General features: G+C 39.8%; 1 protein-coding gene across 1 annotated transcript in view; it reads left to right on the top strand.

The window, feature by feature from the left end:
* sorcs3a (sortilin related VPS10 domain containing receptor 3a) overlaps positions 1-16,030 on the top strand; it is a 1,273,344-nt gene that overhangs the window by 1,014,580 nt on the left and 242,734 nt on the right. The window contains exon 16 of the mRNA XM_051922209.1: positions 7,238-7,371. Coding sequence (XP_051778169.1) covers positions 7,238-7,371 — 134 coding nt within the window. The remainder of the gene's footprint in view (positions 1-7,237; positions 7,372-16,030) is intronic.

Raw genomic sequence — 16,030 nt, 5'->3', positions numbered from 1 at the left:
CCAAAATCTAGTTTATTTAGTTTATCCTTTGTTTTTTTGGACTCTGCTTGGTTTAGGTCTTAGAGGCAACTTTCCATATTTAGTTTTGTTTTTTTCGTTAATCATTTGTAATAAAATGTTTTTATTATCAAGAAATCTTGCAGATGTTCTCTCAGCGAGGGGTTTGGTTGGTTCCCCTCTCCCTATTGAGATTTATAAGCATTGGTCCTGTTTGTACACTGTATGCAGGCTACAAGCTGACTTCTGGAGTTTGAATGCCAGGCTTATTTTGTGTTTGTAAGACCTTCTCACATTTTAAGACCTACTGGAGTCAAGCTTCTTTTTGAGTTTTGAGAGACAAATATTTTAACATTTTAAATACCAGAGTTGGTTATTTAACCAGCAATGTTGCAGGTAGGAAGCAGAGCCCAGGAACCACACATCATGTTACAAATAAAAATCAGCATGCTTAAAATCATTAACTTCGGGCTCATTTCTGCAGATTTAATGATAATTCAGTGCCAAGTATTGTACACTTTTATTGTTCCACATTAATAGTCTAAAATAATTATTATCAGGATATCTGATAATTGACTTTAATATAAGATCAGACCTTTTTAAGCAAAAAAACTGTTTAATGGTCTTTTTCTGTGTTTACCCAGGTCAGGCAGTTGTGCCCACTGAAGATGTATCTGATTTTGCCAGGTTTCTGTTTTTTTCCTGGAGCAACATCAGAGTGTTTGTTCCAGTGCTGTCATTCACCTTTAACTAAATCAGCTTTAAATTGACATCATAAAGATGGAAGACAATCTTGCATTATATTAAAAACACATTATGAAAAGCCTAGCTACCTTGGAAATGTAAACAGTGACAGATATTTCACATGGCTAAGGTGAAAGGAAGAATATTTCTTTATATTCAAAATTGAGATTTTATTTGCTTTTTCATACACTTCCTGGTTTATGAATTCAGAAGCTTAATTTAAAATTCCATCCATCCATCCATTTTCCAACCCGCTGAATCCGAACACAGGGTCACGGGGGTCTGCTGGAGCCAATCCCAGCCAACACAGGGCACAAGGCAGGAACCAATCCCAGGCAGGGTGCCAACCCACCGCAGGACACACACAAACACGGGCCAATTTAGAATCGCCAATCCACCTAACCTGCATGTCTTTGGACTGTGGGAGGAAACCAGAGCGCCCAGAGGAAACCCACGCAGACACGGGGAGAACATGCAAACTCCACGCAGGGAGGACCCAGGAAGCGAACCCGGGTCCCCAGGTCTCCCAACTGCGAGGCAGCAGCGCTACCCACTGCGCCACCCGTGCCGCCCTAATTTAAAATTGATTGGTTAAAAAGAAATGACTGTTCTGGAACAACAGTGTGCAGATAGATAGATAGATAGATAGATAGATAGATAGATAGATAGATAGATAGATAGATAGATAGATAGATAGATAGATAGATACTTTATTAATCCCAGGGGGAAATTCACATACTCCAACAGCAAAAAAAATATTAAATTAAAGAGTAATAAAAAATGCAGGTAAAAAAACAGACAATAACTTGAATAATGTTCAACGTTTACCCCCTTTGGTGGAATTGAAGAGTCGCATAGTTTGGGGGAGGAATGATCTTCTCAGTCTGTCAGTGGAGCAGGACAGTGACAGTAGTCTGTCGCTGAAACTGCTCCTCTGTCTGGAGATGACACTGTTTAATGGATGTAGTGGATTCTCCATAATTGATAGGAGCCTGCTGAGTGCCCGTTGCTCTGCTACGGATGTCAAACCGTCCAGCTCTATGCCAACAATAGAGCCTGCCTTCCTCACCACTTTGTCCAGGCGTGAGGCGTCCTTCTTCTTAATGCTGCCTCCCCAGCACACCACTGCGTAGAAGAGGGCACTCGCCACAACCATCTGATAGAACATCTGCAGCATCTTACTGCAGATGTTGAAGGATGCCAGTCTTCTAAGGAAGCACAGGCGGCTCTGTCCTTTCTTGCACAGAGAATCAGTATTGGCAGTCCAGTCCAATTTATCATCCAGCTGCACTCCCAGGTATTTATAGGTCTGCACCCTCTGCACACAGTCACCTCTGATGATCACGGGGTCCATGAGAGGCCTGGGTCTCCTAAAATCCACCACCAGTTCCTTGGTTTTGCTGGTGTTCAGTTGTAGGTGGTTTAAGTCGCACCATTTAACAAAGTCCTTGATGAGGTTTCTATACTCCTCCTCCTGCCCACTCCTGATGCAGCCCATGATAGCAGTGTCGTCAGCAAACTTTTGCACGTGGCAGGACTCCGAGTTATATTGGAAGTCCGATGTATATAGGCTGAATAGGACCGGAGAAAGTACAGTCCCCTGCGGCGCTCCTGTGTTGCTGACCACAATGTCAGATCTGCAATTCCCGAGACGCACATACTGAGGTCTGTTTGTAAGATAGTCCACGATCCATGCCACCAGGTATGAATCTACTCCCATCTCTGTCAGCTTGTCCCTAAGGAGCAGAGGTTGGATAGTGTTGAAGGCGCTAGAGAAGTCTAGAAACATAATTCTTACAGCGCCACTGCCTTTGTCCAAGTGGGAGAGGGATCGATGTAGCATATAGATGATGGCATCTTCTGCTCCCACCTTCTCCTGGTATGCGAACTGCAGAGGGTCGAGGGCATGTTGGACCTGTGGCCTCAGGTGGTGAAGCAGCAGCCGCTCCATGGTCTTCATCACATGTGATGTTAGAGCGACAGGCCGGAAGTCATTCAGCTCACCAGGACGTGATACCTTTGGGACTGGGGTGATGCAAGATGTTTTCCAAAGCCTCGGGACTTTCCCCTGTTCCAGGCTCAGGTTGAAGATGCGCTGTAGAGGACCCCCTAGCTCTGATGCACAGACCTTCAGCAGTCGTGGCGATACTCCATCTGGACCTGCTGCTTTGCTGGCACGAAGTTTCCTCAGCTCTCTGCTCACTTGCGCTGCTGTAATTGTGGGTGGGGATGTCTCTCCTATGTTGGTATCAGCAGAAGGATGTGTAGAGAGTGCAGTACTCCGAGGTGAGAGTGGGTTAGGGTGGTCAAACCTGTTAAAGATGATGTTCATTTGGTTTGCTCTCTTCACGTCTCTCTCAATGGTGGTACCCCGCTTCGAGCTGCAGCCAGTGATGATCTTCATCCCATCCCACACTTCCTTCATGCTGTTGTTCTGCAACTTCTGCTCCAGCTTTCTCCTGTACTGCTCCTTCGCCGCCCTGAGCTGGACTCGGAGTTCCTTCTGCACGCGCTTGAGCTCATGCTGATCACCGTCTTTAAAGGCTCTTTTCTTCTGGTTCAAAAGGCCCTTGATGTCACTTGTAATCCATGGCTTGTTGTTAGCATAGCAGCGTACAGTTCTTACTGGAACTACAATGTCCATACAGAAGTTGATGTAGTCAGTAGTGCAGTCAACAACCTCCTCAATGTTCTCACTATGTGATCCCTGCAGAATATCCCAGTCTGTAGTTCCAAAACATTGTCTCAGAGCATTCTCAGCCTCCGGGGTCCACTTTCTGAATGATCGTGTGGTTGCAGGTAGGACTCTCACTTTTGGTTTGTAGTGAGGCTGAAGCAGAACCAGGTTATGATCTCCTTTCCCAAGCGCAGGCAGCGGGGTGGCACTGTATGCGTCTTTAACGTTTGCATACAGTAAATCAATAGTCTTATTTCCCCGGGTGTTGCAGTCCATATACTGGGAGAATGCAGGTAATGTTTTGTCCAGCGTCACATGGTTAAAGTCTCCAGCGATTAGCACAAGTGCCTCGGGGTGCTGCGTTTGTAACTTAGCAACAGCAGAATGGATGATGTCACTCGCTGACTCCACGTCCGCCCGAGGAGGAATATACACGATGACAACAATGACATGTCCAAACTCTCTGGGCAAGTAATAGGGACGCAGACTTATGGCCAACAGTTCGATGTCCCTGCAGCAAGTGGAGATTTTGACTTTAACATGTCCAGAGTTACACCACCGTGTATTAACATAGAGAGCGAGTCCTCCTCCTTTGTGCTTCCCACAGGTACTTGCGTCTCTGTCCGCTCTAACTGTGCTAAACCCGGGTAGCTCCACATTAGCATCTGGGATGGTGTTAGTTAGCCACGTTTCGCAGAAACACAACAAACTGCATTCTCTGTAGGTTCTGACATTTTTCACCAGCGCAGCCAGTTCGTCGATCTTATTTGAGATTGAGTTCACATTCCCCAGAATAACAGAAGGCACCGAAGGCTTAAAACGCCACTTTCTCGCAAGCCGCTTCATTTTTAGCTTTGTGCATGTCCTTTTTGTGATCTTAAAAATATGAGCTGTGCATAATCATTTTTTGGCCTTTAACAATAACCAACACTTTCTTTAGGGAAACCAAAGAACACAATGGGTTAATTTAATTTTATTTAGTCACATATTTAATAATTTGGACACATTCTTAATAATGTTTAAAAGTCAACATGTGTTGCAGCGGCACTATTTTGTTAGTGTTATGGGCACCACCATTTTGTGCATTCCGTTTAGTCTGATTGCCGAGCAGTTGTTAGGAGAGGTCAACCAGAAGTGCGTGGCATGTGACATCATCAGGTCAGGGGTATAAAGGTCAGTGCAGTACACTTCTGGGCTGTGTTGTGCATGAACTACTTCAAAAGAGTGCGTCCATTGAACAAGCTCATTTTTCTAAGAACGTTGAACTTAACGTAATGTATTTGCAAGTGAAGAACTTGATTGTGAGCTAGTTGAGTTTTATGTGACATTCTGGATCTGGTTTAGGCCCAGATTAAACATTTTGCTTTACCCTGTAATGCAAGGGTGGAGACAAATCCGAATACAAGTATTTGGATAAGCACAAATAGTGGATTTTTACGAATATTTATTTCGTATAAATTTTTTGCCATTTATTTTGTATTTGGAAAAAATAATGTAAAATCGAATTGGCACTTTTTGTGTCTGCCTGCTTTTGCTGAAGCTGCACCCCCACTGACACAAGCATGTGGTGAAGCTCCGCTTTTGCTTTCAGAAAAACAATGTACTTCACGAGGCCACTTTATATTTTTCCCTGTTGGACATGCAATATGTGATGTGAATTTTTGACCAGCAGTGTAATAGGTTAGTTCACCTACACACTGGTTCCACAGTCACCATTTGTGTCACCCGGTTGGAAACAGAGCAGTAATTTATATGTATACCTATACTTGCATCTATTTAATTTCTTTTTTGACTAGGAGGATATTAGCATTTCTGCGGTGGGTTGGCACCCTGCCCAGGATTGTTTCCTGCCTTGTGCCCTGTGTTGGCTGGGATTGGCGCCAGCAGACCCCCGTGACCCTGTGTTCGGATTCAGCGGGTTGGAAAATGGATGGATGGATGGATATTAGCATATATGGTTATATGTGTTTGTTGCTGGGTATAACTCCATCCATCCATCCATTTTCCAACCCGCTGAATCCAAACCCAGGTCCCCAGGTGTCCCAACTGCGAGGCAGCAGCGCTACCCACTGCGCCACCGTGCCGCCCTGGGTATAACTCAATGAAGTGTATTTATATAAAAAAAAGTCTTCATAATTATTTTATTTTATTCAAAAACACTGTAATAGCCTAATATAAGGTTTGCAAAATTGAAAAAGTAAACTCATAAGTCATTTATTCTCACTTCTTAAAAAATACAAAATGAACTGAACATGAGCTACTTCAAAATTGAAATGATGAACTATGAATGTGAATTTATTCATTTTAATCTGTGTGAACTGAACTTAGAGCTAGTTCTTGTGAGGTGTGAACTTGTACAACACTGCTTCTGGGTTTGTTAAAGTTTGCTGATACAACAAGGAAAAAACTAGCATTGTCACAAGTATTTCAATCTGATTTTGCCAACAAATTCTTTTGTTAATTGACCAAGAGTTTTGTATTATTTTTTGGCTTTGGGATACATGAAAATATTTTGGTATTCAATTCCTCCACTATTATTTTCACAATTTATGATTTTGATTTGATCATGTCCTGGGCTTATTTATTAGTTACTGTCTTCCAAGTACTTATCTTTGCCTGATAATAAAACCATGATCCATCTCCTGACTCAATTCTTCTTTAAATACTGCCGCCAACCAGTGGAGTCAGTTTATGGAATCGATTAAAGTCAGGTGATATCAGATCCACCCGCTCCATATTCCTTTGCTCCACTCTCAGTGGTCATCGGCATCTGTATACAATACAATACAATACAGTTTATTTTTGTATAGCCCAAAATCACACAGGAAGTGCTGCAATGGGCTTTAACAGGCCCTGCCTCTTGACAGACCCCCAGCCTTGACTCTCTAAGAAGACAAGGAAAAACTCCCAAAAAAACCTAGTAGGGAAAAATGGAAGAAACCTTGGGAAAGGCAGTTCAAAGAGAGACCCCTTTCCAGGTAGATTGGGCGTGCAGTGGGTGTCAAAAGAAGGGGGGTCAATACAATACAGTACAGTACACAGAACAATTTCTCATATAGTAAGAAATAAAAAAAAAAATATATATATATATAAATTTTAGAAGTACAGAGCAGAATTTAACAGTAGATGATATATCCCATAATAAGATTTGTATTTGTATAGAGTCATGGAGACCTCATCCTTCAAGCTGCCTCCCCCATTTGGCCATTCCACAGCTGAAACAGTGCTGGGCCAGCCAATCCGATGAAAGGACCCCTCTGTAGAAGTGAGACAATGTCTTTCCATTTCAGCTTTGCTGTTTTAAGTCACCCCTGGCTTCATCTCCTCCTGTTCCATCAAATTGTTCCACTTTGCCCATTTATCTTTTTTTTTTTTGTTCTTCTTACCCAAAACACCTCTGTCTCTTTTACCTCATTATATGATGTGTTACCCTTTCACTGATCTTTCATCTAAACCTGACACTTGTTTTTCTTTCCTCCTTGACTGATTATTCTCATTTCAGTCCTTTTACAGCTTTGCTTTAATGGTGTCATTCCCATTCCACAAAAAGCTCGTAAAAGCCATGTGAAGAGGCTGTCACTGTGTAAATGGTCATGGAATAAATAACATCTCACACAATTCTTTTGTAGATACCAGAAGGTAAAAAATGTGAGCTGTACAAGGTGTATTTAAGCCTGTGGGAGTTTAGAACAAATTTAGTTGGGAACTGGCTAACCTGAGTAAACCCATAAAAACGGAAGTTAAAGCAATGATGATGATGATTATGCCAGTTTTAGGTGGACTTGCAATAATTTACTCTGTTGTCTTTTTTTCAATTAGGGTGATCCTTGTGTAATGGGAGAAAAGCAAATCTATATGAAACGCAGGCCTGGAAACCGCTGCATGCTTGGAAAGGATTATTCAAGAATTTTATCATCTGAACCTTGTATTTGTACAGCAGCTGATTTCGAATGGTAAGTTGTAGATCACGGAGGATCATGAATCATCTTCATGTAATTTGTTTTTGTTAAACAACTTCATTGGGCTATTTCTCTTCAGCAGTGCAGTATCTACAATAATTCTTTGCACATTATATTACAATATATTTAGGTAGTGGCACGGTGGCAAAGTGGATCTGAATTTTGTCACTGTTACTCTGGACCATACACATTCTCTGCATCACTGTGTTGGATATTTCCCCAGGCCTAAATAAATCATAAATATAATTATTTATTATTATTATCATTATTATTACTATGTGTAACAGATTCATTAGTAGCTCTAGGTTGGTCCTTTTAGTAAATGTTAGAGTGTATCCTGTGAATTATCAGTGCCATGTCCAGGAATGAAACCAGTACTGCATGGGCAGTTTCAACAGCTCTCATGTAGATTAAACAGGTTTTTTTACAGAATGAGTGAATTATAGTTACTAACTATATGAAGTATCCAGCATTGAGTGGGTATATTTGTTTCTGTTAAGATAAGAAAGCAAATATTTGTTTTTTTTTTTTAATGTTGACTCTTTTGTCATTACTGGATTTAATGCCAGTGTCCCCGCTACACTACCTCTCTAGTAACTATCAATTTCTGGGCTCTCATGTAACCATTCTTGGAATTATTAGCACACTTATGATCATCACCTATTATCGTCTTAAAATGTTTCTTGTACCCTTTCTTGAAAAACAGGATTTTGTTCTGATTTAACAACATCCCCCTATCCTTGCATCCCAGTCATGCTTCCTAACTGCCAGGCACTTTAAATAAAAAGAGAGCTTCATAACGGTTGTATGGACAGTGCTTTCCTCCTAATGCTTGGATATTTGGAATCACACTAAGGCTTTCTTAAACAAAGTATTTTTTTGTTTTATTTTGTTGGGTTTTACTACTACTAGTGCTGACCTGAGAACACACCACATGCAGGTATAAATCAATCATTACCATCAGCAACACTCTATTTCTTGGATAGCCCAAAATCACACAATGGGCTTTAACATGCCCTGTTTTTTGACAGCAAAGCCTTGAGTCCCTTGAAGTAAATACAATACACAAAGCCATACACAAGTAATCGTTTCCACAGAGCTAGATGGCAAATCTATCATTGTCTAACAACAGTAATACTGTATGCACACAACATTTCATGAATTTCATCTCAGCCGTTTGAAGTGATGCATTTTTTCATCTCCTCCCATTACAACTATTTCACCCAATGAAATTTTTAAAATGCCATGCAGTCTGGATTTTAAGTTGGACCAACGAAAACCTGCATGCAAGATTTCATGAAAATTGGTTCAGCTGCTTTTGGGTAATTGGCGAAAAATCAGACATGATGTGACCTGAGGGTTAAAACACAGTCGTTACTGTACAAAATAAGATCAACAAAGCTGAAAACTTCAAAAGACAAGCAGAGGCTACTATGATTTTATTTATATAGATAGGTAAAGAAAAGGATGTCTGTGCTTTTCAGCCTAGAGTACCAAGGTTAGTACCAAAGAGCAGATTTTGTTTTCGATTCTGTTTTAAATGAAAAAGTCAAAACACTTTTCTCTTCTGATAAATGTTTCAGATTATTTTAAATTTGGTTTTGCCTCTCCTGAAGCTAACTCTAAACATTCCACCAGCGTTTCAAGCAGGAAATCAGGTCTACTCTATAATTCAACACTCTATATTTCTATGTACTATAAGAGAGGAGTCTAATAAGAATCTTTATAATTTTACCTGAGGGCTGCTTTATGTAAGAATGTTGTTCAAAAAAGTTAGCTCTTACTGTGACTTTTGTGTTGTATCTCATTAATCATGACATTACTTACGTTGTTATTACTTTGAGAACATTAACATAATTAGCAGATAGATAGATAGATAGATAGATAGATAGATAGATAGATAGATAGATAGATAGATAGATAGATAGATAGATAGATAGATAGATAGATAGATAGATAGATAGATAGATAGATAGATAGATAGATCAGTCCGGGCCTCTTCATTCACCTGCCTTCCTTCACCGCCTCCACTCCTCTCCTCCGAGCTACGTCCTCTTCCACCTGACTCCAGCTGATGAATGTAGGGAGGCGGCCCCTTTTAAGTCCACCCGGACGTGCTCCAGGTGCCTCCTGACAAGCTTCCTGCGGCACTTCCTGGTGTGGCGGAAGTGTTGACGACCAGGGCTTCTCAGGCACCTGGGCACCCCCTGGCGGTGACCACTGGCCCCTACAGGGTTGAGCGTCTATGCTCTGTTCCCATGCCCACCATACAAACCAGAGTGGCTGCCCTCTCCTGGTCCAGAGAAGGCATAGTCCCTCTCCCAGTCCTTCCAGATGTCCCGGCTAGGTACCGCCCCCAGGCGCCCGCCACAATAGATAGATAGATAGCACTTTAGTTGTCCCAAGGGGGAAACTGAGCTTTTTTTACCTAAGATCTATAAATAAATTAAAATAAATGAATGAATAATATGATATACCACATAAACCCACACCAGAATTACTAAAAAGAAAGAAAGATTTCTGACTTGGCTAAAGATTAAAAGAGTCCCAGTCTCAGTGAGGCATTATGCAGGCATATTGCTATTGGTATAAAGGAGCCCCCATAACATTTTTTGACATACGTCTGCTGAACGACTCATTTATTGAAAGTGCATCATGGAGAGAGGATGCGCAGCATTGTTCATAACAGCACTCAATTTGTTTTCATTGACTTCTTCACTACCAGTGTGTCCCAAATGGTGTTACCAGCCCAGCACATTACAGATGTGAAAGATGTCATTACCCACATTAAAAGGAGCACAGTCCTCTGAGGAAAAAAGAGCCTGCTCTAACCTCTCTTATCTAGTTCCTCTGTGGTACTGGACCAGTCCAGCCTGTCATTGATGTGGACACTCAAGTACTTAGAGAAGTGCACCACCTCAAGATCTACTGCCTGAAAGGTGAACTGTTATAGAGGCTCTTTGGTGTGGTAAAATTCAATAACTATTTCCTTAGTTAGTTGATAATTAGACAATTAAGTAGACAATTCTTTCTGCATCAAGAAACAAACTTCTCCACTGGAATCTTCTCTTGTGTCTCACCTCTTGTCAATACAGACCATAAGTGCAGAATCATTTGAGAATTTCTGCAAGTGACATGCCCTACTGTAATATTTACAATCTGAGGTGTACAGAGTGAAGATAAGAGGAGTCAGGACTGTTCCATGTGGTGCTCCAGTGTTACTCACATCCATATCAGAAACACAGTCCTGAAGTCTCACAAACTGCAGCCTACTGGACAGATAGTATACTGATATAATAGTAGTATTGTAATTACAATCAACGTTTACCACAAAACATTTGAATCTGGACCTGTTATCCATTGTTTTGATCAAGGCCCATTAAAATGTGTGCTTTTTTATAATTTTTTTTTTTTTTTAATTAAGGGCTAATGGCTGTTTTGAATAATATTCTGACCTGAGAAATAGTTCTTCTTGTGGCAAGCTGTGATTGACTACACTGTTATTTGACATAATAATTATTAAATTAACAACAAAATTAAAATCAAAGATAATTAATTTTTATGATAAGATGTTCAAATATGTCATTTAGTTGAACCAGAGTTCCAAATAAGTAACACATTTCTGCCTTTTTGCAACACTATTTACAATATACTTTTTGTCATCTTTTTCGCTAACAAATTAATTATTTGACTCTGTACCAATATTTTTTAAAAGGATAACATTTGTGAATCTTGACAAACTTATTTTTTATATTTTGTATTGGATTTATGAGTTACATTACACTGATTAAATTACAAGTCAATCAGAAAAGCAATGCAATGTCCTATTGAAATCAAATCTGACATTCCCTTCCCTGCCTATCTAGAGACATCAAGAAATAAGACGATATGAAGAGATGCTTATAAGATATCGAGACAGTCTAAGGTTAGCAGAGGTTCAGCATGCTTAATTAACCGAAGACAACATTAATAAATGTCTACCAAATTATAAAGAAGTTGTGGATAGTTCTTTGTGAGGTGGATTAGATTTGTTCTGAACTGAATTAAAAGAGAACATCCCTTTCCAAAATGTGATAGTAGGCTGATTAGGATTTTTCAGTTGAGTAAGATAATGAAACGTACTACCAATAGAGCTTAAAACATTACAATAGTGTAGCCATTAAACAGTGATGTTCATTTAAGTGCCTTGTCTAACAGCAATGATACAGGGTTAAGAATTATTGTAACTGCAACACTGCCAGATACATATGTGGACATTTTATTTCAATAAGGTCTGAATGTGGCAAATTTCCAAAAACATTGCTTACAATTAGAGTTTTGATCCATGTACACTTTTGAAAATCTCAATTGAAATAAGTATGATGTACAATTTTAGACAATGATTTGCACACATTTCTCAGTATAGCTTTCATTCTTTATTTCAAATTCCAGTTCCATTTCCAGTACTGTCTGAAATTTTGTAGGGTTGAATTCTTTGAAAAAAAAACCTGGTAAAGTTTGAAGATACCACCTGGTAGTGTAATTTCCACAGTAGGTGCTGAGTGAAGTTAATTAAAGTTGCCCAGGTTTCCTTAGTCACAATCTACAGCTTGGATGTAGTACAAAAGCATTGCTCTAAAATTGTTTTTCAATCACATTTATTCAAAGGATGCAAACATATTTTAAATGTAAAGATTCCTAAATGTCCCAATGATGTGAACATATGACTGCCTTCGAAAAGGAATTATTAGTAACATCAAAGTCTTAAAATGTCTGCATATTCTGATTAAGCTTATTTTCTGACATTTTTTTAACACTAGAATTACCAAAGCCTACGAAAAAACTCGTAAATCCGTCCCACCTTAAATCCCTTCGCACCTTTCCATCAGCTTCTTTTGTCTTGTAAATGTGTCGATAAGCAGCAAGCAGCCTGCTATCACATTCCCTCACCGCCGCACAGTTTTCTCATCTCAAGTCTGTTTACCTCTGTGTCAGTTGCTTAGAGTTGTATAGAGTGAGAAGTCAAGCAAAATGACACCTTTTATAAATACTATATCGTTATTTGGAACACATGCATTTCATGTGTGTTCCATGTCTACAACAATCTATGTAAACACATTGCTGAAATAGAAATGTTTTTCATGTTTTAGTAATAATTGACAAAATGTAGACATGAAGTGTATAATAAGTGAAGCCTGAAGTCCAAATATCAAGTAAACACTTTCACAAAAGGTACAAGTATAACAGAACAAGTGCGATTCTATTCAAGAATATAACTGCAGAAAAAGAACCTGTGTTAGGGTGCGACATTGACACCCCTTTAATACGATCTAAACACTAGTGTGGAGAGTCGCTCGTGTACTGAAGAATCTATAGCTGCAGGTGGAAGCTGCCGTCACTGTGCTTTGTATATAAGAGCCAGATTGAATGTTATTTACCTATTTACCTTGATTTATTTACTTATCTTCCTACAGCGTAAAGTCACAAGTAGACTGCAGAGCTTCCTGTGTACATATTCAAAGTACAGCGACGTCAAAAGTGCGACGTTCATTCTTTCTTCGATGTAGAACCCTCTTCATCATCTGAGTTCACCTCTGTTATAGGACGTCTTTTTGTGAAAACAGCAGTGTCAGATCGGGGGAAGAGGTGAACGCAACTAAGAGAATAAAACTGAATCAATAAAAAACAAAGCTAACCTTTACAGGTGTAACCTGGGTCAGGTTTCAAAAGGAATATATAACTGCGAGTTTGTGTAAATAAAGTTTATTGAATGAAATGGGGTACCAGTTGTGGGGGGTTGGGTGAAGTTAAATATATATGAAAATGTAGCCTGATTGGGGTGAGAGTCGAAGAAAGAATGAGAAAAAGAGTCACTGTTGAGGCAGCACACCGAAACAAGACGGAAAGAATGAGAGAGAAAAAGAGTCACTGTTGTGGCAGCACGCCGAAACAAGACGGAAAGAAAGAGAGAGAGAGTCACTGTTGAGGCAGCATGCCGAAACAAGATGGAAAGAACGAGAGAGAAAGAGAGTCACTGTTGAGGCAGCACGGCGAAACAAGACGGAAAGAACGAGAGAGAAAGAGAGTCACTGTTGAGGCAGCACGCCGAAACAAGATGGACAGAACGAAAGAGAAAAAGAGTCACTGTTGAGGCAGCATGCCGAAACAAGACGGAAAGAACGAAAGAGAAAAGAGAGGCGCTGTTGAGGCAAAACGCCGAAACAAGACGGAAAGAAAGAAAGAGAAAAAGAGTCACTGTTGAGGCAGCACGCCGAAACAAGATGGAAAGAACAAAAGAGAAAAGAGAGGTGCTGTTGAGGCAAAATGCCGAAACAAGACGGAAAGAATGAAAAAGTAAAGAGAGGCACTGTTGAGGCAAAATGCCGAAACAAGACGGAGAGAAAGAAAGAGGAACTAAAATGTAGCAAACAGCTAAATAATATAAAAGAATTGGTTGATAAAGGGAAAGACGGCAGGACACAAGTGCAGAAATGGCGATCAGCGAGTAAAGAGGGTGTTTGAGATAAAAGGGAGAAAGGGAGGCCAAAAGGAGGTACCCGAGTATAAAGAGGAATATATAAAACAAGGTCTGTGTTTTTTTTTTTTTTGTTTGTTTGTTTTAAAGTGGCTTAATAAACTTTCAAGTGAAGGGGCCAGTTTCTGTTTTTGTTTGTTTGGCCACTATGCACCCAAGCTATGTTTGGGGCCCCCAGCGGAGTGAGTAATATTCACTGACTGTGGAAATAAATCCAGGTGAGCTCACCAGTAGTTTCGGACCCATGATATATGTATAGTTATAAATAAGTTATTGTTTGTTTTATGCATAGTGTATATATTTGTAACTTATCAAGTTTGGAAAACTGTTCACGTTTCAATTTAGTAAACAGAGTTTTTTTTCTATATTTGAGTAACAGTGATTTGATTATGTATTATAAGGCTGAAGGTGGGCGATAGTATACCTACCAACAATAGAGGTGGCGACACCATTATAAAGAGCTCAGGGCCTTGCCTACCGATAAAGGAAGGGTGGTGCAAGGCAGTTACATAAGTATCTTAAATTTATACCGGCTGTTACAAACTCAAATCAAATGTATGTTTTTATTCTAAAATAGTAAGAATAAGAGCAGCTCACTTCTCAAAACAGAGTCGTCTGGGATTGAACTCGTGAAGTTTTGATTACCAATCAACAGTTGTTACTGTTGCGCCACCAAAGCGATCGCATCAAAGGGGTGTCAATGTCGCACCCTAACGCCGGTTCTTTATTTGCAGTTATATTCTTGAATAGAAGCGCACTTGTTCTGTTATATTTGTACCTTTTGTGAAAATTTTTACTTGATATTTGGACTTCAGGCTTCACACATTATACACTCCATGTCTACATATTGTCAATTATTACTAAAATAGGAAAAAACGTTTCTGTTTCAGCAATGTGTTTACATAGATTGTTGTAGACATGGAACACACATGAAATGCACGTGTTCCAAATAACGATATAGTATTTATAAAAAGTGTCATTTTGCTTGACTTCTCACTCTATACAACTCTAAGCAACTGACAGGTAAACAGACTTGAGCTGAGAAATCTACGGCGATGGGGGGATGTAATAGCAGGCTGCTTCCTGCTTATCAACACATTTTCAAGACAAAAGACGCTGATGGAGAAGTGCGAAGGGATTTAAGGTGGGACGGATTTATGAGTTTTTTCATAGGCTTTGGTAATTCTAGTGTTAAATTAGTTTTAATTTCTATACAAATTTCATCTGTCTGTTTAGATTCAGTTGAACGTTTGACCATTCAGTATTTGTTTTTATGCTGAGAACATCATTTTGGATTAGTTTTCATTTTAGCTTAAAAAAATCATCATTTGATGGATACTGAGAAATGCATGTAGTAACTTCTGTTGCACCCTACGCAACTGTGTTTGATCTTATTCAGGAAAAAATCCCAGTCACCCCACAGGAGAAAGATTTTCAGAGACTAAGGTCATAAAGCTCATGAAAACGTTTCTGGACAAAGGCAGAACCGTAACAACAGTTGCGTGAAGCTTCAAACCTGCAGCTAAAGTCACTTCAGTACACATGTACTTTGTGAGCATGCCCGTGTGATCAAACACAGGAAGCTCTGTAGTCTACTTGTGACTTTACGCTGTAGGAAGATACGTAAATGAATCAAGGTAAATACCATTCGATCTGGCTCTTATATAAGTAACATATAAATGTTTTTATATAAAGACCATCAAAAAACATAATCGCAATTGGAACTTTGTACGATACCTTGTTGAGTTCTGCAAGCCCTGCTGTTTCATTGAAGGACAGGTGTGGGGCAGATTCACTGGCAGGATGATGCCCCGACCTCTTGCTGCATCCCAAACGGTGCCATCATTCGCCTTTACACCTGGTGCAGCTGCATTGTTCTTATGTGTGAGTAGACGTTTCTTGCAGGGAGGGCTTCTGTTCTCTTTCTCCAATGTAGAACCCTCATCCTCGTCTGAGTTCACCTCTGTTATAACATGTCTTTATTTGAAAATAGCAGTGTCAGATTGGTGCGAGCGTGAACGTGACTGAGAGAATAAAATTGAATAGAAAAAAAAAAACCCTAACGTGTACAAGCACCATAAATTTACACTGGCTGTTACAAGGACTCAATCAAATGTATGTTTTTATTGTACAACTAGT

This window comes from Erpetoichthys calabaricus, chromosome 2 (assembly GCF_900747795.2).
Source record: "Erpetoichthys calabaricus chromosome 2, fErpCal1.3, whole genome shotgun sequence".
NCBI classification, from domain to species: Eukaryota; Metazoa; Chordata; class Cladistia; order Polypteriformes; family Polypteridae; genus Erpetoichthys; species Erpetoichthys calabaricus.
Note: the sequence above shows the minus strand (reverse complement) of the source record. Positions and strands in the feature narration are given on the sequence as shown.